Below are 24,922 nucleotides of genomic sequence, written 5' to 3'. Positions count from 1 at the left end.
CCTAGACCCCATCACATGATTCTCTCATGAAGTAGCTGGGTTTTTTCTTGCCTCTGTCATGGGGTAGGTGCAATGAGGCAGAACTCAGCCCCCTGGGAAGTTGGTAGCAGTTTTCAGATGGACGCTCTATTGCTCCAGCTGGCTCTTTTACCTTCTACAGTCCTGACTGCACTTTCTGTTGGGCTTTTATGCTTCAGCACAACTCTGAACTCAGCATCATTGACTCTAGGATGTGGCAGCGGTGCTACCATCAGGGCATGGGAGCACAGTGAGGAGACAAACAGCAGCACTGAGCTAAAAGAGTGCCTGCTCTAAAAACAGCTGCAAACCAGGCTGGGCCAACCCAGCTCCTGGGTTTACGTCCCTTTCACCTTCAGCGTTACCGTGCCAAACTATACAGACTTTCTTCTATACATTTTTCCTCCCAAGTCAGTCCTGTCTCCTCAATATTTTGCTGCTCCTCTCTGAACTCCTCCCCAATTTACATCCATTCTCTGATATGGAGGAGCTCAGTACCAAATGCACTATTCCCAAAGATGTAGAGAGACTCACCTCTGGGACAGCTGTGGGGGTCTAAACTGTGATGCCTTTGCATACCCAGGCCAGAATCAATCAAAATTATTTTTGATGCTATCTCACACTGCAACCTTGCAACTGATTTGCTAGCCACTGTCACACCTCTCAAGCTCATCCTTATCAGAGCTTTGTACAAGTGAGGAGTAGATTGTGACTACTCTCAATAATCAATACATAAGATAGCCAGAGCTTTGAAAGACTGGTTATTTACCTTTCACATGGACTTTCAGTACAGAGGTCGCCAGTTCAACATATTGCTTTAAATATGCTGCTCAGCTTTCGCTACATTTTAAGCGCTATTGTGCTTCATTTGTGAAGGACTGCTTCACATTAAAACTCTCCCTCCGTCTTCCTCATGCAAAAGCTCATATAATTGAGAGGACAGCAATATTTCTAGCTGCTACAAGACCAAATGTGCCCTCTTGTTAAAAACTAGCAAAGAACCACAGTTTCCAAGTGAACATACTACAAAAACTCCAAGACACCAGAAGATTGTTGCATAGCAAAATACAAGACACAGTCATCTAAACTTCCCATAGTCACATGCACTTGAGACAAAACAGACTTACTGGCTCCCTTTCACGGACTTTTGAATCGCAAATTTCAGAGCGTGATGCAATTGCCAATGCACAACATTGGTTCTTCAGAGTGTGCAACTACAAAAGGTTTTGCGGGAGAAAATCTAACTACCACATTCTATGGAGAAACACCTGAATTTTCTCTTTAGATTCTGAAAGGATATGAAATATATTTGGGGGGGGGGGGGGGAATGATGCTGTTTAAACCAAATAAGCAGTCAGGAAAATGTATCCAAGTATTTAAGCACAGAATTTACCTTTAAGGCTATCACAACTTAGCCTCTCCCTACTTCTCCACTTTTGTCTCTAAAGAAGTCTCCCCCTGCCGCCTTCACAGACCATTTTGTCTGCTTCCCCCATAAGTACCCTTGCAACTTCTTCCAAACTGCCTCTTTTGCATGGAGTACCTGCCCTAAACTGGTCTACGCAGACACTATCCTGTCCTCACGTCAGTACCCTCCCCAAACTCCTTTCTACTGTGCTTGTGGGAAACAGCCAACTCCTAAGTCGGTAGAGGGCCAGTAGGGACATCTCAGATATATTTTAAGAAAATTTAACTGGCCTGAAACCACCTAGCTGTGCACATTTCACTTATATAAAAGTATATTCCTCCCATTACTCTTCTCCTTGTCTTTCTTCTGAGTATCATACTTTGTTACACCCAGCTGTTATGCCTGTGAATGCAAGCTCTTCAGGGCAGGGCCTGTAACTCTGTACAGCATCTGATACAACGTGGCTCCGATACTAATCGGGGGTCTCTTGGCACTATTATAATAGATTTGTATTACAATCATGCCTGTAGGCCCTGATAAGGACTGGAGCCCTTTTGCACTAGGCACTGTACAAACACATGAATCCATGGCCTTTGCCCCACAGAGCTTCCAAACTTAAAGAAATAACAAGGGGGGGTGTGTGTGTGTTGGGGTGGGGAGAGGGGAGAGAGGGATATAGTCAAAATAAATGTAGGTTTACAACAAATGAGCACCAGCAATATCCCCATCTGCCATCATTAAATGGCTGATTTCTCAAAAGCATTACAGCAGAGCTGGGTGTGGAGGGGAGATATGAAGGATGTAATATGACTGCAGCCTTACAGATCAGTTCAGCGAGAGAAGTCAGAGATGTCTCCCATGTAATTGGCCTCAGCCACAAGGATGGTGGTGTAGTCACAGTCAGAAAATTAAGGGGAATAGAGAGGATTTCAGTGGACAGATCAGGAGTTCAGTTTTGGCCACCTTAAGTTTAAATGTCAAGCAGGCTGTAATGTGAAATTAGCTAGAGGGAGACAAGTTAAGCATGGAAAGTCAGACCCCTGAATCATCAGTGTAAAAATGGTAGTTAAAAGCATGTGAGCAGATGGGATTACTCAGAAATAGGCTTATAAAGGAAAGAGGGGAGAGGACCAAGAGCCAGTTCCTGTGGGGACCCCCACACACACAAGGAGGGGGAGGACGAAGAACCAACAAAGTAGCCAAAATAGTGATCAGAGGGGAGGCAAGATAGTAAGAAACAGAGTCACAAAAAGAGAGCACAAGATTTCAAGGAGTATGTGACAAACAGTAGGAGAAACAGAGGCCAAGGAGGACAAGAATGGAGTACTGGCTATAGTATCTAGCTATTTGTTGAGAAATAACTCAATTAAAGGTCATATGAAGAGGAAAGCCTTACGATGGGAGATCTTTGGCAGCTCTCAGTCCCCAGCCTTTTTTCTCAGTTAGGATCACTTCAACATCTGCATGCTGTTTCCTCTGGAACCGCCTGTTGGAACAGTAGTCCCCATTTGGGCACCTGGAAGAACTAAGTAGAGGAAACAGAACAATCAACTCCCAGTGGGTTGGCAGTGACAACAGAAGCAGCTTGGGAAATAGCTGGGAAATCGACATGAAGCAATAAATAATAAATTCAGTGCAAAACCCACCAACATATTTCACTACAAAGAAGTATAACCGCCTGACAAGCAATGTTCAATTTTGAACGGTTTATATTTAGACTAAGATTTTTTTAGATCCGCAGCGTTACTGTGATTAAACCAACATACTGGCATCTGCCCTGTATATTTTATATGGCTTCTTCCTAAGAGACTGCCCCCTTCCCTGCCTCTAGAGCAGAGGTGGGCAAACTACAGCCTGCAGGACCCTCCTGGCCCAGGAGGCTAGCTCCCGGCCCCTCCCCTGCAGCCTCAGCTCACTGTGCCACCAGCGCAATACTCTGGGTGGCGGGGCTGCAAGCTCCTGGGGCAGTGCAGCTGCAGATCCCGGTCTGACCCGGAGCTCTGAGCTGTGCATTGGTGTGGCTGGCTCCAGCTGGGCAGCGCGGCTGTAGCACCGCCAGCTGCTGGTGCTCCAGGCAGTGCGGTAAGGGGGCAGGGAGCAGATGGGGTTGGATGGAGGGCAGGGGTGGTGGTCAGCGGTGTGGATAGGGGTCAGGGAAGTCAGAAGGTGGGGAATGGGATTGAATGGGGGCAGGGGGAGGGGGGAAGTCAGGAAGGGGGGGTTGGATGAGGGGTCGGGGTGGCAGTCAGGGGACAGGGAGCGGGGAGGTGGATGGGGCAAGGGTCCTGGGAGGGGGGGCTGTCAGGGAACCAGGGGGGAGGGTGGATGGAGCAGGAGTCTGAGGGGGACGTCAGGGAACAAGCAGCGGGGGGCGGGGGGGGGGGGAAATCGGATAGAGGGCAGGGCCGGGCCAAGCCTGGCTGGCAATTTCCGAAATCTGATGTGGCCCTCAGGCCAGAAAGTTTGCCTGCCCCTGCTCTAGAGCTTGGACTGATCAGAGATCCAGGGTCTTGGATACTACACGGTCCATATCATTCATCCCTCTTCTCCCATCTTACTTGGTAACAATCATTATGTCTCCACCTATCAAGAAGCAAATCTGATTGCCAGTCAGCTGTCAGTGCAGCTCCTTTTGCCCAGTTCTTTGCCTCCTGCCAACTGAAAACATGGAGCAGCAGCTGTCTCAGCCCTGCTGCCTCTTTCTTCCGAGCAAGAGGACTCAAGATAAAGGGGAAGGAAAGAGCCTGATAAGAGCCTAGTGAGAGAAGAGAGGTAGGCAACGGAGGAAAAAACTGAAAAACAAGGCAGCGGCCTGGAAAGCTACACCTCCCCCATTCCTGCCTCCCTCAAGCCTAGGCTGCAGTGCATTGAGCCTCCTGGGCAGACACTTCAGTGCTTTTGTGATAGGCTCAGAGATGAGCATGAGATTACTACACTGATTCACAAGCCCTACGTTAGGATTTAAATTCTGATCTCCAAAGAGAAAGGCCAACGTATGAATATATGTCACTGCAAACAGCAACACAAAGACAAACTTGGTGTCTTCTGATACTTGATGCCAGGGAAAGAGCTCAGTTTTGACATCTCACCAAAGAGTACTTACCATTCTATCATGAGAAGGCGATTGAGACAATCTTCACCACAAGCTACCTCCCCTTGAGCTCTCTCTTCTTTGGAAAGAGGCGGACATTCACACTGCATTCGCTTGATATCACGATGGGATTTGTTCTTCTTCCTGGGGGAGGTTAAGGCAGCATTATAACATACCCATATAGACAAAAATCACTCCATCTAAAATTAACTCAATCTTTATCATTTGCTACTGGACTAAAATTGATTTGCCCTTTAGAAATCACTGTTCAACTATTCAGCTTACATCAACACGATGTAAGAGCAGTCAGGAGCATTATTTTTTGGTAAGTTCATGACCAGATGCGATATTCAGAAAAGACTGCCAAGATGTTAATGCAATTTAAGTATTCTCCACTTCTTTTTAATGCACACAGTCCTACTTTAATTTCATTGCAGCTACACGCTGAGTAATGGTAAAACTCTAGCTTAGTTTTTTCAGTGCAGGGTAAGAATAGAATTTTCAAAGGAATAAATCTTAAAATCTTTATAGAAATTAGCCTGAGCTAGGCTGGCACAAATGATAGGCAGAGACCATTCTAAGTCACCACAATTTATGGAGAAGAGATATGTGAGGAAGTCTTCAGAAAGATTGTCCCTGTATTTAGGGGCAAAACAGCCTTTCTGCCCTGGGTTCGTGCTGTCCTTCAGCAGCCTAGAGAACTAGAGAGCAGGACTGGGAATCAAATTTGTGTTTCTCGCATCACAGTGCAAGATACACAGCTTGTAGGGTGCTAATTGTAAATAGTGTCATAAATGGGGCCTTTGGGGGGGGGGGGGGAATCCTAAAAAGGATAACAAGTGGACAGAACTTGGCTGAGGTATTCAAACCTATGAAAAGGATGATAAAGTACTAATTACCTCATCCAATCGTATGAGAACAAGGAATCACTTGACTAAAATACAGGGCATTAAATTTAAAAGAAATTAAGTATTATTTCGCAGATCATACAGTAAACCTGCTGAGTTACATACCACAGCTAGATTTCAAAAGGGCAAAATTATTAATGTTTTCATATAGCATAAATTAACTATAATCAAATAATTCAGAGTTTAAGTTCATTGCCATGAGGGCCATCAGAGTACTTTTATACCCATTCCTTTACAGCACTAGACAATTGTGTGGGTACATTTCTGAGAGGGAAGGGTTGTCTGGCTCTGAAGCATCATGTTATTAGCCATTCCCAGAGCGTGGAAACCAGAATGTATGGTTCAGTGATAAGATACAGTAAAATACATCAAATATTCCTATGCAACAGGAAATAAAATAATTTGCAATTAGCTGTCATCTTTTAAACATTCAGATTGCAATTCTGGGAGTGTTAAAATTATATTCTTTATTTACAAGTGGTTACATATGTAACATTTAAAACCCACACTGACAGTGCAAAACCTCTCTTCCTGCAGTCAAGATAGCCATTCACCTGTCTTGAGGAAAAAAATCTGTTGCCTGGGGCCACAGGCAAATGGATATGTCGAGCCCTGAAGAGAAGCTGCTATATGCTCCAGGCTCCTGTATACTCACATGAAGTTCAGATGAATGGTATATAACAAAAAGGGAGATAAAATAATGAACTGCCATGGGTACACGGAGATGTATGACAATAATAAGTGCTAACTAGCATGGACCTGAGCAGCCTCAAATGCACCCATGATTTTCAATCTTCAGCTTATCAGGCTACTCAACAGCAAAGACAACCAATTTTTTTTTTTTTTTTTTTTTAGCACTGCATGTGAAAATTAAACCAGCATAGCCAATTAATACTAGCAGGAGCTAAATTCCTCCAAGCACTTATGACTATCACCCCTCCATTTGGCTACATTTTGCTCTTAGATGTTTCTATGGACTGCCAGTGAATCTGATAATCTTGCCCTTCTCTCTCCACACCCCTCATGGCTAATCCTTCCTCTTCTCTATGAAAAGCTTTCTTAGGTGGTGGAAATGTGATATTCCCTCTCTCTCTCATCACTCTCCTACTGCTCAGAGAAGATTGTTGTATCTTTCTAAATGCCCTATCAAATGATAAACTGAAATGTAAACTATTAGAAGCAAACAGGTGAAAATCCATTAGTTACCTTTCTGTTAAATACACATTTTCCTCAATAAGGTCAAAGTAGCAGGGCATTTTTCCTTGCTTGGCACACTCCTTCCAGCGTTGTGGGTCTCTGAACTCTTCCATGATACACAGTGGGCGAACCACTGCTGAACCCTGAGGCAAGGACTCCGACTGCTCCCCCTCTCCATCTGTTTTTACTTTCTTTCTCTCTCTTGGGTCTCCATCGCTCTCAGAGTCACTCTCTAATTCTTGCCTTCTTTTCTTTGGTGGTCCTCGCTCTTTCGCATCATTTTTTTCCAAAATCTTTGCCTCCTCTTTTTTCTCATTTACAACTGTTGGTTCCTTTGCCGAATTACTGCTTATCTCATGTGCCTGCACAGAACCCTTTTCTTTATCACTGAGAGAATGAAATTTACTTGCCTGGCTAGGAAAGTGAGCTTTGCAATCATCATCCCAATTGTCATCCTGTTCATACTCTTCGTGGTCCTCTGTTAGGGAATCTGGTACCTGCCCTTGTATTCGTTCATAATTAATTCCAGAGGGCCTACTACCAGACCTTGGGTCCCAATAGCCATTGCCTTGCCAGTAATTCTGTGAGCCACTGTATGATCCTGAACCCTGCTGGCAAACGTAACCCGAGTACATTCCATAGCTGCTGTCGGGCTGCTGGTATGTGCTACTGGGTTTCTCTGGTTGAGAGAAGTCCCACCCCAGGCTACCCAAGTCCTCTGTTGAATGAAAACCATCCAATTTGGAGAACTCTCCTGTACCAGATACATTACTGAACCCTCTCTTTCCCTGCCTGCTGTCTGGCTTGGAAGAATTTGTCTGGTGCCTAGATTTATTTTCAGCACTTTCAAAGCTCTCAGAAAAACAAAATGGCTGCTCGTCTTGCTGTCTGCCAACCGGTCTGGCTATGGACATCAATTCTTTCAATATTCTTTCATCTGGATTTGGTTTGCCATTAGAATTTGGTGTTAGGTCTGTCTGACTTGTACTATCAACTCCATCACTCTGAGGCTGAGAAATATCAAGCTGGAGATCTTCGGCTTCCTTTCTATTCAGCTCAGTAGATGTCGCTGGACTCCTGTCCGTTCCCCTACAAGGAGAACACTTGTTCTCAATATGTGGACCATTTTTATTTGCTGTATTCTCTGATCTTTCTTCATAGTAAGGTTTGCTGGACTCTGGCCTATCGTCTTCCCAATTATCAGAGTAACGTGTATTACCTTGGCTGCTCCGAGATGAACAAGGACTACTTTCTTCCATACTTAGAGTGGAATTCTTAGGAACCACCACAACTGACTGAAGACGGTTCCTTGGAACACTGTCATCAGAATCAGAATCCTCTGTATCGCTTTCTTCACTGTCCTGCTCACTCTCACTTTCTGCCGTATCAGAATAATCATCGTTATGAGTAGAAATGAATTCAGAAGTATTGCCACTACTGTCACACGTGGCAGCTTGAACTACAGTTTCTGTTTCTTCTGCAGTCACAATGACATCACAAGATGGAAACAAAGCCTCTGAAAAAGCAGAAACCACTACTGACTCATTTTCTTCATCCTTGCCAACTGAGACTTCCAGAGACTGGTCCTTAAAATCATCAGACCTGATTTTTTCAGTGAAGATGGTAGAACTTTCCTCAGCTGGTTTCTCTTTTTCTAAGTGTTCTACTGGTACTTCTAAATAATATGAATGCTCATTTTTAAATGATGGTTTTCCTTTTTCTAAATCAGGACCAATTTGCTGGGCATCTAATTCAATTATCATCTCAGTTTCAGAATGTTGCAAGCATTCTTCACTTTCATTCTGCATGGCTCTATCCAATTTGGAAGCAAGGTTTTCCTCTGGTTGTGGTGTAATAATTTCATGGTCTAATTTGATTTCCAGGGAGCATTCTTCTTGGGAAGAATCTCTGCTTAAACTATCTACTGTCAGGCTCGGCTCATGGGAGGGACTAATATCATACAGTTCATCTTCACATGCAGACTTCGTTGAACTTTGATCCTCCGTGTTTTCATAATCACATGTAACCGTTTGTGGCTCTACATGAATGTCCATTAAAGTTTCTTGAGTAACTTTTATATCAGTGGGCTCAACTTCAATTTCAACTTCTGAATGATACAAAGAAGGACTAGTATCATCTGAAATGTAGCAAAAGTCTGAATCTTTGGTTCTGTTACAAGGAGTTGCCAGATCATCCAATTTTTTAACTAACATTTCAGAATGATCTACATTCGTAACAGGAGAAGAAATAACTTCATCTTGGTCTGAAGGAACTGGAGTCTCTCTTTCTTTAAATGAACTGTTGAATTCATTAGACTGTAGATGAGAATCATCCAAATCTTGTTCTTTAGATTTATATACACTTTGAAATCCATTAGATGGCAACACATAAAATTTATTACTTTTTATCAGCGGTGATACCTCTGATCTACCTAGACTATCATCAGAAGACATTGCAACATCCTCTGTTTTGGAGACACAGAAAGTTGCCAAGTCATCAGATCTACCCTCTGGGGACCCATTTATATTCAGTTCTATGGGACAATAAGTTCTTAATTGATCACGTTTTACCTTTATTAAATTTTCTGGTTCCTTAATACTGTCATGGCAATCATTTCCTATAAGTTCAGACTTCAAATTAGGAGAACCATCTTTTGACTCATCTAGCTTTTTAAAAGTAGGTGAATCATTTAATTGACTGAATGGAGAAACCGTCTTTTCCCTTTCAAACTTTTTTATAATAGTCATTCTCAACTCATTGCTTTTTAGACAAGGTGTCTCTAAATCTAAAGAATTAGACTGCTGTTTGATTTCTTCAACTGATTCTGTACAACAGAAAGAACTTTTAGACTTATCAGACTTTGGTGCAGAAGTCTTTGTAGGGGTGTACTTATAATGGGAAGAGTTCACATTACTATCAGGTTTAGAATGGGATGACCCCCTTCGATATCCCAGCTCATTTAGGGGAGAACATCTTTTTGATACTTCACTTTCTGAAGTCCTTTTTGATTCTCTATCTGATTTTGAAGACTTTCCCCTCCTCTCTGTTTCAGCATAAGATGACTCTGTTTTGCTGTCCCGCTCTGATTTAGAGTAGGAAGAAGTTCTAGAATCCCTGTATGAGGAAGAATGAGATGACGTACGCCTGGAGTCACTAGACTTGGAATGGGTCCTCCTATACTCGTCTTCTGAATCAGAACTCTCTCTTGTCCTATTATCTGTGTAAGAACGTGAATACCTCGTCCTCTCTCTGTAAGGGGAGCTTCTATGGTATCTTCGGTCAGATTCATAATAATGAGAGCGTTCTGATCTTGAATAGGATGAGCTGGTTCTAGAACCTCTGTCAGACCTAGAACGAGAATGAGACCTGCTCCGTCTTCTGTCCCTGTCTGACCTAGACCGGGAGGACATATACCTAGAGTCTCTCTCTGGTTTTGGGTGGCTAGAATGTTTCTCATCTCTGTCCGATTTAGATCGTGAGGAAGATTTCACCGAATCTTCACTTTTGAGAGAAGTTGAGCTCTTTTTTGGATCTCTTTCCTTTTCTGTACTTGTTGATATTTTTAATTCATGTGATCTCTGACTTGAAGAAGTCCTTATAGAATCTTCATCAGATTCAGAACCCAGTAACGTGGCATCAGATTGAGAGAATTTCCTCTTAGAACCCTGCTTTTTGGAGCACAGAGAAACACTTCGTGAGCTGTTTGAAATTTCTTCCTCCTTCCCAATATGGGAATCTTCCTGCTGTGAAGTTATTTCCATTTGCTCAGACACATTTTGAGTTACATGTTCTTCGGAACTGTTAGATGCAGAATCCTGTTTAACGTCCAGTTCTAAAGTTTCTTTCGCTACTGCATTTGATAGCTCTTTTGAAGTCTGGACTTCTGATTCTACAGGTGGTAGCAGAAGCGGTGCTGCTGTCACTGATACTGCTATAGGTGGTTGGGGAAAAGCTACTGCTGTTAGCACTGGTGCTGGTGGAGATGCTGTTTGGGAGAGCGGTGGAGGTGATGTCAATGGCAATTCTGCTGCTGCTGGCATTTCTGCTGATGCTACAGCTGCTAGCGATGGTGGTGGTGCTACAGCAGCTGACAGTGGCTTTACTGTTACATTGAGCAGATGCTTCTTAAAATGGATCTTGCCCAATTCCACCTTTGGTTTTGGTGGTGAAGATTCTTCTGCTGAACCAGAGGTATCCCCAAGGTCCATTTTAATTTTGGGGATGAAGTCAGTTGGAAGGGGTGTAGCTGGGGAGTTCTGAGTTTCATTTTGTTTTTCATTTCCAAGAGCAGTCAGAAATCTATTCTGCAAGGTTTTCTTTGTTAAACTAAAGCTGAAAGACACCTTCTGTCTTCCTTGTTCCTCAAGGTTAACCTTTGTCTTGGTGCCTTTGGGCAAAAAGCGGCTAGAAGCAACACCTTTGAACACTGGGCCTTTGACAAAACCAGCTTTCTGCACATTTTCAGTCTTGCCCTGCAATAAAAAGATAAGCAGTTAAAGGAATAACTGCACTCTGCATACAGTATTAAACAATAACCCTTTAACTCATAAATTTTTAGTGATCATAAAAATAACAGATAAGCTTGGCTGAAGTCAGAGATAGTATGGACACACTAAATTCCACAACTGGGTCTCTTCTATACAGAATCAATTATGCAGTAATTTTGAAGTTTGAACAAAATGTCTTTTAGGACCTAGACAGGACCCATTCAAAATGTTAATCCATTTCTCTTAGAAGTAAAGGATTTAATATATTAAACTATTTCAACAGTTGCACAGCTCCCTGTTCTGTCTTCAGAAAAACTATACTGGATTGCCAAGATTATCTCCATTTGTTTTCACTTCGTAGAAGACTTTGTACTGTAATGCAGTAATTTTTCAGAACAAGTCAGATTGCAAGTGAAATTTCTGACAAACTCACAAAAGTTAGTTTTCTCCAGTGAACTTACGTCATTCATAGGTAATTTCTAATGAGTTGAGTGTTAGTGAATGGAATTATTCTAACATAACTGCCTTCTAGAAGCTCCATTAACAATCAATCAGTCATTCACACTATTGTCACCTCCAGGCAGATGTCTAACTTGTGATTTTGGATAAAATCCAAAGAGGGTGCTAGTATTTTTCCACCAATTCCATTGGTTTTCAGACCCATTTCAAGTGTGGGAGGAGCTTACTGAATTGTCTGGGACCTGGTTATCTGAGCGACTACCTCTGTCTCCTCAGATAAAATTGGAATGCTCTTATGATGGAAAAGAAGCAGAACTCAGAGACTGGCAATAAAACTTTAACAGTAAAGAGCCTCTTCCTCTCTGAAATTCACTTTCCTTATCAGTCCATCAGAACCTGAAATCAGCAGTGTTCAATGCATGAACCAAAGTGGGCTTATTTGGTTTTTGGACATCCATTTTTAAACTTCGAGCTTATCTACAAACAAAAATTGTATCGCTTTAACTATTCTGGTATACGAACAATATAATCCCCTCAGGGCCGACTTTAGGAAGTGCGAGGCCCAATTCGAATAGTTTCGACAGGGCCCCGGGCAGGGATGACTCACCCGGCGGCGCTCTGGGTCTTCGCTCTGGGTCTTCCGCGGCACTGAAGGACCCGCTGCCGAAGACCCAGAGCGAGTGAAGGACCCGCCGCCGAAGTGCTGCCAAAGACCCGGAGTGCCACCAGGTGAGTAAAAATTAAAAAGGCACCTAAGTTAGGCGCTCTTCTTTAGGGCACAGGGCCCGATTCGGGGGGGATCGACCTAAAGCTGGCTCTGAATCCCCTACTGTGGATACCACACTGGTATAAAGAGGGGCTTATGCCAATATAGCTTATTCCCATAAATCCAAATTAGGTGTCGTACTGGTATAACTAACTCATTAAAATAATCACACCTTTAACCGAAATAGTTATAGCAGTACAAAAATTGTATTGGCCAAACCTTAGTTTCATAACTATCCCATGAACACTATTCCATCCTTGGCAACAGCAACTGTTTCTTGCACTCCGTTGTGAATCACTTATGTTCTTTGTTATTGTTTAACCTTTGCAAAACAGGCCTAGTTGCTAAGGAAAGAGGCACTATAGTAAATAATTAAATAGACTTCAGTGGAACTGAAACACCATTGCATTTCACCTACTTGCTATACACAGTAACCAGTTTTCATAAATATAATATCCTCCATAGTATTTTTACAAATAGCAAAATACAGTAGGTCTAAATTAAAGATGATGACCTGGAACTTCAGACACAACTAGTAATTTTGAGTGCCCAACCTGGGACACGTAAAGGGGCTTGATTTTCAAGAAAGATAGAGCACATGCTAGCTTCTGAAAAATCACGCTCCTTTAAGATATCTCAAATTTGAGCTCCAAAAATTGAGACCCATCACCACTAGTCACTTCTGAAAATGTAGGCCCCTGTGCCTGTTCAACTGTAAGATAGAAGATTAGAGCATGTGTGTCTCATGATCATCTTTGGGAAGAATACTCTAATAAAGGCATAGAAAATGTTAGCAGATTTGTTTCTCAGGATTTATACGCAATGTTCCTTTTTTCTTGTAGGTGAGATGCAAGAATTTTTTTTAAAAGATGAACTATAGGCTTACAAGCCAAATTCTCTCCATAAGCATGAAAGGTGAATTCACCCCATAAATAATTTCAAACCACTATTTTTTTCTCACAGTTCTGCCAAAGTCCCAAACCATCAGCTTCTGTTCTGTGAGAATTCCCAGGAAGTGGAATGCTAATGACATCACAATAATGTGCCTACACCAGAGTATGGAATTAGCCTACAAAGGTTCAGGCAAAAAAAGTGTTTTGTGAGTTTGCTTATTTTTTAAACACTGGATATTGAATAGTTTACAAAGTTATTTTTAAGTTACTTAATATCCCCATGAAACAAGAACATATTTTCAAAGTTTTGCCCACAATGTTTGTATTTCATGTTGTACTAAGTGTAGGATGTCTGGACTGCCTCCATTTTGTTTCTTGTTACCTTTGTATTGGATATCTGGATCCTACCAGAAAAATTAGGGACAATATAAAATAGCAAAATTCTGGATTCTTCTTGGACTGAACCGTCTATTAATTTTATTTAATGAAACAATTTAACAGAGTTAGGGATAGGCCCAAATCAAAACCTCAGATAAAAAACTTCTGAACTTTGGGGGCGAGGGGTTTGGAATCTGAACTCAGACCTGAACCTTGTAGTTTGGGTCTATTTATACATAAAATAAGGTGCTAGACTTGTAAAATAAGAAAAACAACATGTAAACTACATCTTGTTCCTCCAGTTTTTAATCGTTTATTTAGTATTAAAGCCTGGAGTTGAGGTGCGTCAGCCACCTCACAAGTTAGCTCTTTCACAGATTTTTTTTTCCCCTCTTCTGAAAATACACAAAGGTTAAATAATGTGAGAGCCACATTTTAAAAAAGTTACAGAAAGGAACATTACAAATTCTGTCATCCATAAAATGAAATTTAATGTAGAAAACACTTAAAACAAAGGGGTTAATCTTGTATTACAGAAAACATTTGTATTGGCAAAATACACAAAGCAACATTCTGAGGGCAAACATGACAAAACTGATAAAAGATCAGCCTGTCTGGCCTGTGCTGATTGACTGCTGGAGGTGTGGAGTGAATTGAGTATGAATGAATAAGATCTTGTTTAAATTAATCTGATTTCCTGTTTGCTACAAGAGTAGGAAATGTGGACACTTGTGATGATATCTAAACCACAACAGTGAAAACAATCTGTGGCTGTAATGCATCAAAAATTATAAATTTGAAATATCCCTCCTGGCCTGGGAATTTATAGAATACGTTTAGCTTGAAAAAGATTCCTCTTTCTTTTACACACACACACACACACACACTTTCTTGAATCTGAAGTCCTTATATAATCTTGTAATTATGGAACACAAGCTTGGTTAGAAAGCAGTCAATATAATTAGATATTCAGAGGTTCAAAGTCTTCTTCTATTCTGTTAGCACTGGTATTTCTGAGGATGTTCATAACAAGAGTAAGCAAAGATCTTCAGTACAGGACAAGGGATTTGCTGGCTGCCACTTCCCGCAGCCCCCATTGACCTGAAGCGGTGAACTGCAGCCAGTGGGAGCCACGATCGGCTGAACCTGCGGACCCGGCAGGTAAACAAACCGGCCCGGCCCGCCAGGGGCTTTCCCTACACAAGCGGCGGCCCCAGCTTGAGAACCACTGGACTAGAGGGGCCATAGAATAATTTTTTTAATCTTGTTACTTTCGATACTTCCAATGCCAATATTGTCTGATCAGGTTTTCTTTATATTTGATGTCTCAATCTTCCTTTTTTTCAGGCACTCTAATGCAGAACAAACAACTAATGCTTTAGTTTCTCCCCACTGTTCTGCTAAAGCATTTCTCAAAAGGTGAGCAATTAATTAGGACACTTACCTCATTTTCTTCTTCTCTATTGCAATCCAGCCGAGAAAGCATGCAAAAGAAAACACAGAAAGAAAGTGTAAATACCTTGCCGAAACAATAGACCTAGTAATAGTCTTTAAATTAAGAAGAAAAAAACCCTATGAGCCAGATTCTGAAACCTTTATTCACACTGAGTAGCATTTTACTCTCCAAACAGTCCCACTGCAATGAATGAGGCTACTTGCAGAGTAAGGGTGCCACAGTCTCTCCCTATGAGCACTAACTTTCTTAACATGCAGCAAATCACATATGCCAACTACCTCTAAAAAAGAAGAGGCAACAAATCTTTGTTTTTTAAAAGGTCAGTCATTTCCCCTGGCTTCAATAGTCAAGGACACTGACAGCGTAAAAGCCTTGTTAAAACAGAGATAATTAAGTAGATGCCCTTTTTCTGATGCTTTAAGAATTAATAAACTGCCTCTTTCAATGAGTAAGACCATATGATAGCATACTGCAAGCTTCCAGTTATGAAATCATGAAAAATAAACTTGAGAAATTTTGGTCATTTTTTCCTTCCAGTTTTGTCAGATGACTTTTAATAATGCCATGAAAAGATCACAACACCTGTCCTTTTCCAGAGAGTTCCCACTCCATCACTACCAAAAATAAAATATTTACAACTTATTTTTTATAGCTTGCTATTATTTTCCAGGGAAACCAAGAGAAACACCCTCATTTTATGTTATGGAATCCAATACTTAAATTCTTCTATACAGCACTTCAATGCCAAGGAGATAGGAACTTTAAACATTCTCACCTCTTGAGCACTAAATGATTGCAAGTGTTAAGCTAATTATAACTAACCTTATAGTATTCAGAACTAAGTGCAACACTCATTTCTGACTTAGCTTTCCTTAAGTTCTTCACACATATACTACATACAAAAATAAGTGATTTCTTCTACAACAAGAAAAGAAGATGATTTCTATTGCTATTTGTTTTTAAATAATTGGGAGATGTTCAAATACTGCATTGATGGGTAGATATAAAAAGCTCAGATATTTCTATCATCAGAGGTTATTGTGAAAGTTCAGTTTTATAAATAAACTAGCCATTAATCTTCATCAGTCACATCCTTCCTCAGTCATTTGTTGTTTAAAAGTTCTCCAAACATTCTGGCCTTTACAGACATGCACACATGTCCTTTTATATATAAATCTTATAAACAAAACATGATTTCCCAGCTAATTGCACAAGAGTGGGGATATTTTTCTCTCTCGGACTAGGAAAAGAAACAACTCCAGGCCCTCGTTTACGTTAGATTCAGACCAATAATTCACCACTGGTGCAGCTCAACCATTGGCAGCAATGGTGGAAGTGCTCATGCAGAGAGCGCCTGGACATTTTACCAGTGACTTCCAATCCTGAGGCTTCCTGTGAGGTAACAATTTTCAGAGCAGAAAGCCAGCTTTCACTTTCTGTACTGAGCATGCAGCAACTCCTACAGATGGGAGTGAAGACCTGATTGGACACTTCCCCTCCTAAATAAATGTCTCAACACAGTTAGGAACAAGCTAGAGGAAAAAAAACAATCACCACAGATAATATGCTATTGCTTTTCTGAATCATCTGCCTGGGAAAGTGCCCAAGAGGGATCTGGGGGTTGGGATAAATTGTGAATGTTTAGTTGGTGACATTTAGTATTTATTAGTTAATCCTAATCCGTTCCTTCTCCAGATCTATTTTGGTGCTCCCAGGAAGCATCATTCATAAGTTACTTTTACAATATAAATATTAGGCTTTGTGTTTTTATGAAGAAAACATGACCAGTGAGTTTAAACAACCAATGGGCTTCACAAAGGATGTAAACAAAATGTAATGGGGTTGTGAAAGACTTGAGTTCTCTGTATGTTATCTATGTGCAGGAAGCCTGAAGCCCCTTAAGAAAAGTATTTTAACATAGATTACAAGGACAAAAGGCACTATTATGGTCATCTAGTCTGACCTCCTGTATAAATAAGGCCAGAGAACAACCACAAAAAATACTAGAGCAAATCTTTTAGAAAAACATCAAATCTTGATTTAAAAATGGTCAGTGATGGAGAATATATTGTGACTCTTGATAAACTGTTCCAGTGCTTAATTACTCACTGTTAAAGATTTATGCCTTATTTCCAGTTTGAATGTTATACCTTTCTCTGTTAGACTGAACAGCCCATTTGTTCCCCATTTAGATACATATAGAGTGTAATCAAGTCACCCCTTAATCTTTTCTTTGTTAAGCTAAAGAGATGGAGGTCCTTGAATTTATCACTATAAGGCAGGTTTTCTACTCCTTTCATCATTCTTGTGGCTCTTTTCTGAATGCTCTCCAATTTATCAACATCCTTCGTGAGTTAGCATTTAAAAGTAGGTTTCATTTTCAAGTCCAAACAGTGAAATACAATAACAGAAAACCGACATCCTTGAGTCATATATTTCACATGTTAAAAGGAAGTGTTTCTGGGGTTGAAAACTCACAATGAGATTAGATATAGCTGACCACCAACATGTGAGCCGTCTATAAATACATGTTAAAGAGAGTGCCTCTTATGGAGCAACACAGTGCTGCCATACAATAAGAACAAGTGGCTGCAGAAACAAATAAGAAGGGTTTCCCCATAAGTCAAATACTTAAAAATAAAACCAAAGTAAGCAGCTGTCTATTGAGCACTGGATTTTCAAAATGTATGATCTGTTTACAGGTAACAAACACTCAGGTCTTTTTTTCCGTTACAGCAATCTTCTATTTGCAGCCAAGAAGAATTATTCAGTGTTTTAAGGCCCACAACGTAATGTAAAGCAAAATCAATCTAAAATAATGGCATATCCATATAGCTTCTATCACCTGAGGATCTCCAAGTGATTATAAACATTAAGCATAAAAATTTCAAAACACCTAAGTCATTTCCCATTTTCAAAGTGACTTGGGCACTTAGGAGTGACAAAAATGATTGAATGTGACTTAGGGCATGTCTACACTACAAACTTAAATCACATCGACATATAGCCACTGCAGTCATTATTGCGGTTTTTCATGTCCTCTCTACCCTCCTTCTGTCAGCAGTGCATGTCCTCAATAGGAGCACTTGCACCAACTTAAGAGCAGCAGCATGAGGGGCTGCTGCCCAGGCTCTCAGCTGCTCGCTCCTCACAGAGCTAAGCTACCTGGAGTCTGGCTGAGAGCCCGGACAGCAGCCAGGCTCCAGCTAGTGAGCTCTGCCGGAAGCGGGGAGCAGAGAACCCAGGTGGCAGCTGGACTCACAGCTGGAGCCCCCCACCTGCGCCTGGATGGCTGCCTGAGCTCTGAGCCCACAAGAGGTTCACAACAGGGAGCCTACTAGCCTTTACGGTCAATTTCAGGGCTGCCTCAGATTCAGAGCAGCAGGGGAGCTCACAGCTGAAGCTGTGAAACTGACAAGGCTGGTAGGCTCCCCGCTGTGAAATTGAGCCCTACATAAGAATGGCCCTACTGAGTCACACCAAAGGTCCACCTAGCCCAGTATTATGTTTTCCGACAGTGGCCAGTGCGAGGTGCCCCAGAGGGAACGAACAGAACCGAGAATCATCAAGTGATTCATCCCGTCGCCCATTCCCAGCTTCTGGCAAACAGAGGCTAGGGACACCTTCCCTGCCCATCCTGGCTAACAGCCATTGATGGACCTAACCTCCATGAAGTTATCTAGTTCTTTTTTTGAACCCTGTTATGGTCTTGGCCTTCACATCTTCTGGCAAGGAGTTTCACAGGCTGACTGTGCGCTGTGTGAAGAAATACTTCCTTTTATTTGTTTTGAACCTGCTGCCTATTAGTTTCATTTGGTGACCTCTAGTTCTTGTGTTATGAGTAGTAAACAACACTTCCTTAGCTACTTTCTCTACACCAGTCAGCATTTTATAGACCTCAATCATATCTCCCCTTAGCCGTCTTTTTTTTGAGCTGAAAAGTCCCAGTCTTATTAATCTCTTCTCATATGGAAGCCGTTCCATACCCCTAATCATTTTTGTTGCCCTTTTCTGAACCTTTACCAATTCCAATATATCTTTATTGAGATGCAGCGACCACATCTGCACACAGTATTCAAGATGTGGGCGTACCATGGATTTATATAGAGACAACATGATATTTTCTGTCCTATTATCTATCCCTTTCTTAATTATTCCCAGCATTCTGTTCACTTTTTTGACTGCCACTGCACACTGACTGGATGTTTTCAGAGAACTATCCGCAATTTTTTTTTACCCAAACCATTTGGTCCTCTAAAAATAAAACATTGTCAGAACAACCATTTTTAATGATATCATCACAATCGAGTGAAAAACACTAGCATTTGAAAAGAGAAATTTTTCCATATGTCTATGGCTTATACCAATTTCTTTGGCAGAGGTGAACTAGACAGTTCAGGTATTTCATTTCACTCGGTCTGGGAGGATGGGCTCCCACTCCCCTCCTCACAAAGACCATGCACTTACTTTAGAATCTACTGTTCTAGATGCAAACTGGGGAGGTGCCTGAGGATTTAGGGAGAGCAGGAGAAAGCAAGATAGGTAATGACTCCAAAAAAAAGAAGGATCCTGATCGAGTAATTACAGTCCATTAAATTTAACTCATTGAATTTTACTAGGGAATTGAAGTATATTAGCAGAACAGAGCAATACAGGTGGGAACAAATCATGCAAGATAAATTTGGTTTTGGATAGAATATAAATAGGTTAAAGGAATGCTGTACATATAACTAATTTTATAATGCATCTTGTATAATCGCCAAATCTTATCTGAAAAAATTAATTCATACTGAAGGGAGACCATAAGAAATATCTTCTCCCTCGCATAGTACTTCAGTCAGTAGCAGAGAACTGAAACTTGCTGCACAAAGCACTTACTCCATAACCCAGCATTACCTACAGCTTTAAACTGACCAGGATTGCACGGATTGCATCAGTTTCACCCTGCTGCTGCTGTTTTCCTGAAGGATATTTTTAAGAAGGAGAAGATGTGACACATGATATCAACAATAGCAAGTTAAATTTAAAGCCATCTCCTCTGGTGCATATCAAAAATATGCATGGGCTTCTTAATGTTACCAGCTGCACTGGTTTTAGCTTGAAATCTGTTTGAGAGATTCCGGCTACATTGGATTTAAAGTCATTTGAAAATTCCATATTGCTACATATTAAGTACGAGCATTGTAGTAAACTTTATGAAAGAGGAACAAGCACAACAAAAAGGTATTAGCCTGATGACTTCATTATAACCACAACATAACTACAATGGTTTAGTGATGGCATGTTAATGGACTATGTTTCTAGCAACCTTGCTTAAAGTTTTCCTCTTTTGCATTTTATTAAACTTCAGCTATAAAAGAAAACATGTTTATATTTAAATCAGACACTTTTCCTTTTCTCAGAGACCGCTTGGTAGTTTATTTTTGTAAGAAAAAGAGGATTTTAAAACCTAAAGTAGAAATCACATTTTAAATTGAAGACAGCTATGAACTGATGGGTGGAATTCTGATGGATGCAATTCGCCCAATCATACTATCCATTATATGCCTTCTGTAATCCTGTATAAAATACTACTCATGTTAGCATAAAACAAATTTTTTTTTAAATCAAGACAAATTAAAATAAAGAACCATATTCACAATTCTGACAGCCTGTCGCAGTCACACAACAGTGAAAAATACTTTTACCCAGTTAGGTGACAGTGAGATTTGTAAATGTACATATACACACAAGCCCCACGGGTCTGACTCTGACACTGACCAAGAGTAAATATAAATCCTAACTACTACATAATAAGGAACATCTTTGCCATTCCAGGCTGTCATGGGCATGTTAATAAAAAAGGAAGGTCTTCCCCCCCACCCAAATGCACAGCATCTCAGGCATTTCTAATGTATTTATCAACTTGGTACGAAAGCTTTCTTTTGCCTCTATTGTATGCCACCTCACAGGTGTCATTTACTTATAAACTTTATCTAAACTAGACAATGTTACCAAAAAATTCCTGATGATGATAGAACCACTAATAGAACCGGGTTCTGGTGGCTTCCAGCATTTTTATCACTTAATTAAACATGCAGGTTTTTTGAGTTCTGTGAGTGCAAAACACATACTGATTTTTTATTTTATTTTTTTTAATTTGCAGAAGACATCTGAAACTAGAAATTGCAAATTTGACTTGTTTTATATGGTCATTGAGAAAGAAAGGATCCCAGTTTGAAGAAAAAGTTCTCTCCCTTTGCTATGTGGCTTCTAGAGGAGGAAAACAGTAAACAATGCAACATCAAAACAGAACTCTTCAGCCTCAAGAAAAGGTACCTTGCACTTTTTTCCTGCTATTCTCAGCCACACAGCATATTCAAGAATGAAGCGTTAACAATATTGCACTGGGAAATAGAAGTAAAAGAAGAGAGGTATAAGAAGGACTTCACTTTCTTTTCCCTGCAGATATGCAGTCCACACTATACAAGAAAGGCATACTGCAAATAATAGGGGAATACTGCACTTTTTTTTTGAGTGCTTCTTCACAAGCACTTTATTAAAAAAAATCCAAGTTTGGGACCATAAATATTTATAACCTTGGACCCTAATTTGAGCAGCAGAAATACAACCTTCCTCATACTCCCGGTGGTCAATCTTGACCTGGTGGGACTGATGTCATTGCCAGCAAGAATGCCTGTTAGTGCCTATAGACATGGTAAATTTTGTGATATGAATAGCTGTACATTGGGAATACGAGAACCCCTCAATTTCACCTAGACCACTGAATCACCATTGCCCAGCAACACCTGTCAGTCATTACTGTCCTAGGCTGAATCTGAAACAACAATCCAGACATGAAAGAATCTCTATTTTATTGCTCAATTCAACCCACCCAGTTTCCATAACTTTTATTTTCAGCGTGAAACAATATCACATCAGTTAAAATTATAGAATCTACATCAGGGCAAGCCACTACAGAGCTGCTGGACATAATAAATGAGAGGGTATTATTCATGCTTAGAAGCAATACAAATGCCCAATTCACAATTATTAATTTTTTATTTCTGTCACTCACTCACTGACAAATGTAACTAATAGTAAAAAAAAAAAAAAAAAAAACCCCCAAAGTTTAGAAAACTCAGGTTTTATCAAGTGTTTGGTTAATTAATCCCTAATGTGCCTGGAGATTTAAAACAATCATACAAATTAGTACCAGTTTCAATGAATACATTTAATAAATGTTGTGCTACATTACTGTGAGAAGTTTCACAGATAATAATGCTGTACTTCTAGTCCACAAGAATGTCCTTGATAACTACCACTGGATTATACTACTGTGAGAAAAGCAGTGAAGTAACAGACAATCCAGTACCTTTTTCCCTCCTCCCAACAACTGGAATAGAATAGGAGGGCTAAGACATACAGCAACAGTGTCAAGCCCCCTATTTAAAAGAAACTTAAACTCAACTCAGTGTCCGAACTGGAGTTAAATGAGTTTCAGTATACACATGTCCCTGAATCAATCCCCTCCCTCCAACCCATCGCCACTCTCTACCATGGTCAGTGTTTGTGGTTCTAGAATAGATTTTCCTATTTTAAAAGTGTTTCTCCTTCGTTGCTTTGTGAAAGAACCCCACAAACCAGGATAACTGTCTGTGCCAGGAAAACAGCATAGTTTACTGTACACACATTTCTATCAAATGCAAAAAGGATATCAAAAGAAATAACTCATTTTTTCTATAATCTTTCATTTACAGGAATCTTAGGGGCTACTTGTAACAATAGTGCTATAACATTTTAGACAGAAATGTTATTTTAGAGCTACTATTGCTGGGCTGGGATGTCGCTGAACAATCTTGTATAGGGAATGACAGATGCTCCTGCTGGAGGAGATGCCCTGTTAGGCACAAAGCAATCCCTGGTCAGATTAAGGAGAAAGAGGCACAAGAAACAGCTTGTTGAAGCCATAAATTTGTATTATAAGGCTGGTACGGCTTCCTGTCTCCCCATCTCTGATGAGGTCATAATTTGCTAACACCATGAACAGAGACCTTAAATAACAATGTGCAGTGATTTTCAAGACACTGGAGTACATAAAACTACCTTTAAAAACCAGTTGTCTCCCTCAGAGTTGAGTGGCAGTACTCTGGAAGTTGAAGTTGAGGGAATAAGGTTAGTATCCAAGAGGGGTGGGATGAAGAGGATGCAACAGTATGGGCAAAATACAACCTGTGCCTGGACGAGTGTTTTGATGTTGAGTACTCATTTCTATTGAAGCCTGAAGGGAGGTTTTTTCCCCCACTTTTTCCTCTCTTTTATTCTGGTTTACACAACTCAGTCCATTACATCAACCTACCCTCCTTCAAACAAAGAGCATCTTTTTAAAACCAAGGAACTTCACTAAAACTGAGCACTGTATCTGAGCTGATATTCCTGCGAAGATAAAATAAAAGAGTAGTGCTTTTCTAGGGCTGGTCTACACTATGGGGGGAGGAGGGATATCAATCTAAGTTACGCAATTTCAGCTATGTGAACAACAACAGATTTAGATCTACTCACTACGGTGTCTTCACTACAGTGTGTTGACAGGAGACACTCTCCCATCGATTCCCCTTGCGTTTCTCATTGACGTGGAGTACTGGAGTTGATGCTAGAGCAATCGGTGGTCGATTTATCACATCTATACTAGACAAAAATAAATCGACCCCCGCTGGATTGATTGCTGCCCATTGATCTGACTGGCAGTGTAGACAAGCCCCTAGTTAAATCCCCTACCTGAGGATACCTTAAAGACTATTGTGTATATGTCACTATAGGTATGTGCACATTTTTTTCCCATTTAGAAAACAAAATACCTGACCTTGATTGTAACTCTGCTTTCAGGTTGTTGTACCAGCCCCTTGTCTCCCAGCTACCATAAACAACGTACAACAGTCATCACCCCTGTTTATCAACTCAGCCCTAACTTCAGAGCTGTGACCGGCACTTGCATAACAAAATGCCTGCTTCTCAAGGAAGTTATTAACAGAGATTTTAGACAAGGTTTTGTTTTTTTTTTCCTAATTTCTAAGGCTTTGTCCACAATGGAAATCTGCCTGGTTACAACCATGTGTGCCCTGCCACTAATGTAATGGTATCAGCACAAACCCCTAGGGTGGACAAGACAAACGGCTGTAAGCTATAACTTGCACTGTTGCAGTTTATCCCAGTGTCACACAGTGGTAAGCTCCACTTGTGCATATACTGGGTCTACACAGATTTTCTACTGATGCAGGTATACCAGGGGCCCGTTATCAATGGCAGTAATCAGGGCAAATGTCAAGTGTAGACAAGGCTTTAGTTTCAACCCTGCCTTCTCCTTTCCTCACTTAATCAGGCTCTAACATTCAGAGCTGGAAACTAAGATCTGTTGCTCAACATACATTTTGGTGAAGAACACTTTGTAGAGCACTCTGAAGGAAAGCATTATCTAAATACTGGATTTGTACAGTACTTGACATTTTCAGGATGTTTAACTTCATGTTTTAGCCAGGCCTATAATAATCCTACATCAGTGCTCAGTGGCATCGTGCATTGTCACTGGCATGTCAGTGTAGAATTCCTTACACATGCTGAGCTACTGGCACAGATTACCCCAGCAATCCCCAGAGTTAATGTTTGTCTCTTAATACACAAAAAGCTGAACTTTGCAAACTGAGAAAGAGGCAGATCAACTTTTGAGCCACACAAATTGATACTGTCCATTCAAATGCTAGATTTTAAAATAATTAAGAACCTAAATTGACACAGCTTCCAATTCAGACATGCACAGTATCCCTACATGGACAGGAGCCATTAAGAACAGATCCAATAGGCATCATAGCACAATATGGAAAAATT

General features: G+C 40.8%; 1 protein-coding gene and 1 long non-coding RNA gene across 10 annotated transcripts in view; one reads left to right on the top strand and one right to left on the bottom strand.

Moving 5' to 3' along the window:
• The window catches only part of SETD2 (SET domain containing 2, histone lysine methyltransferase), a 145,159-nt gene that overhangs the window by 97,249 nt on the left and 22,988 nt on the right, over positions 1–24,922 (bottom strand). For 8 of the 9 annotated variants that reach the window (XR_005593949.1, XR_005593950.1, XR_005593948.1 and 5 more), the window contains exons 3-6: positions 15,050–15,089; positions 6,632–11,094; positions 4,530–4,661; positions 2,823–2,951 (exon numbers count right to left, since the gene is read on the bottom strand). Coding sequence is in view for 6 of the 9 variants with exons in the window: in XM_039524057.1 (XP_039379991.1) it covers positions 2,823–2,951; positions 4,530–4,661; positions 6,632–11,094; positions 15,050–15,089 (4,764 nt within the window). In the remaining 3 variants the exon portion in view is untranslated. The remainder of the gene's footprint in view (positions 1–2,822; positions 2,952–4,529; positions 4,662–6,631; positions 11,095–15,049; positions 15,090–24,922) is intronic. The other variant, XM_039524058.1, reaches the window with a different exon arrangement.
• Positions 13,326–24,138, top strand: LOC120397713. Its single transcript, XR_005593952.1, has 4 exons — positions 13,326–13,433; positions 14,953–15,024; positions 21,207–21,375; positions 23,927–24,138. It is a non-coding gene; the product is annotated as an uncharacterized LOC120397713 (long non-coding RNA).

Source organism: Mauremys reevesii, linkage group 2 (assembly GCF_016161935.1).
Source record: "Mauremys reevesii isolate NIE-2019 linkage group 2, ASM1616193v1, whole genome shotgun sequence".
Classification (NCBI taxonomy): domain Eukaryota; kingdom Metazoa; phylum Chordata; order Testudines; family Geoemydidae; genus Mauremys; species Mauremys reevesii.
Note: the sequence above shows the minus strand (reverse complement) of the source record. Positions and strands in the feature narration are given on the sequence as shown.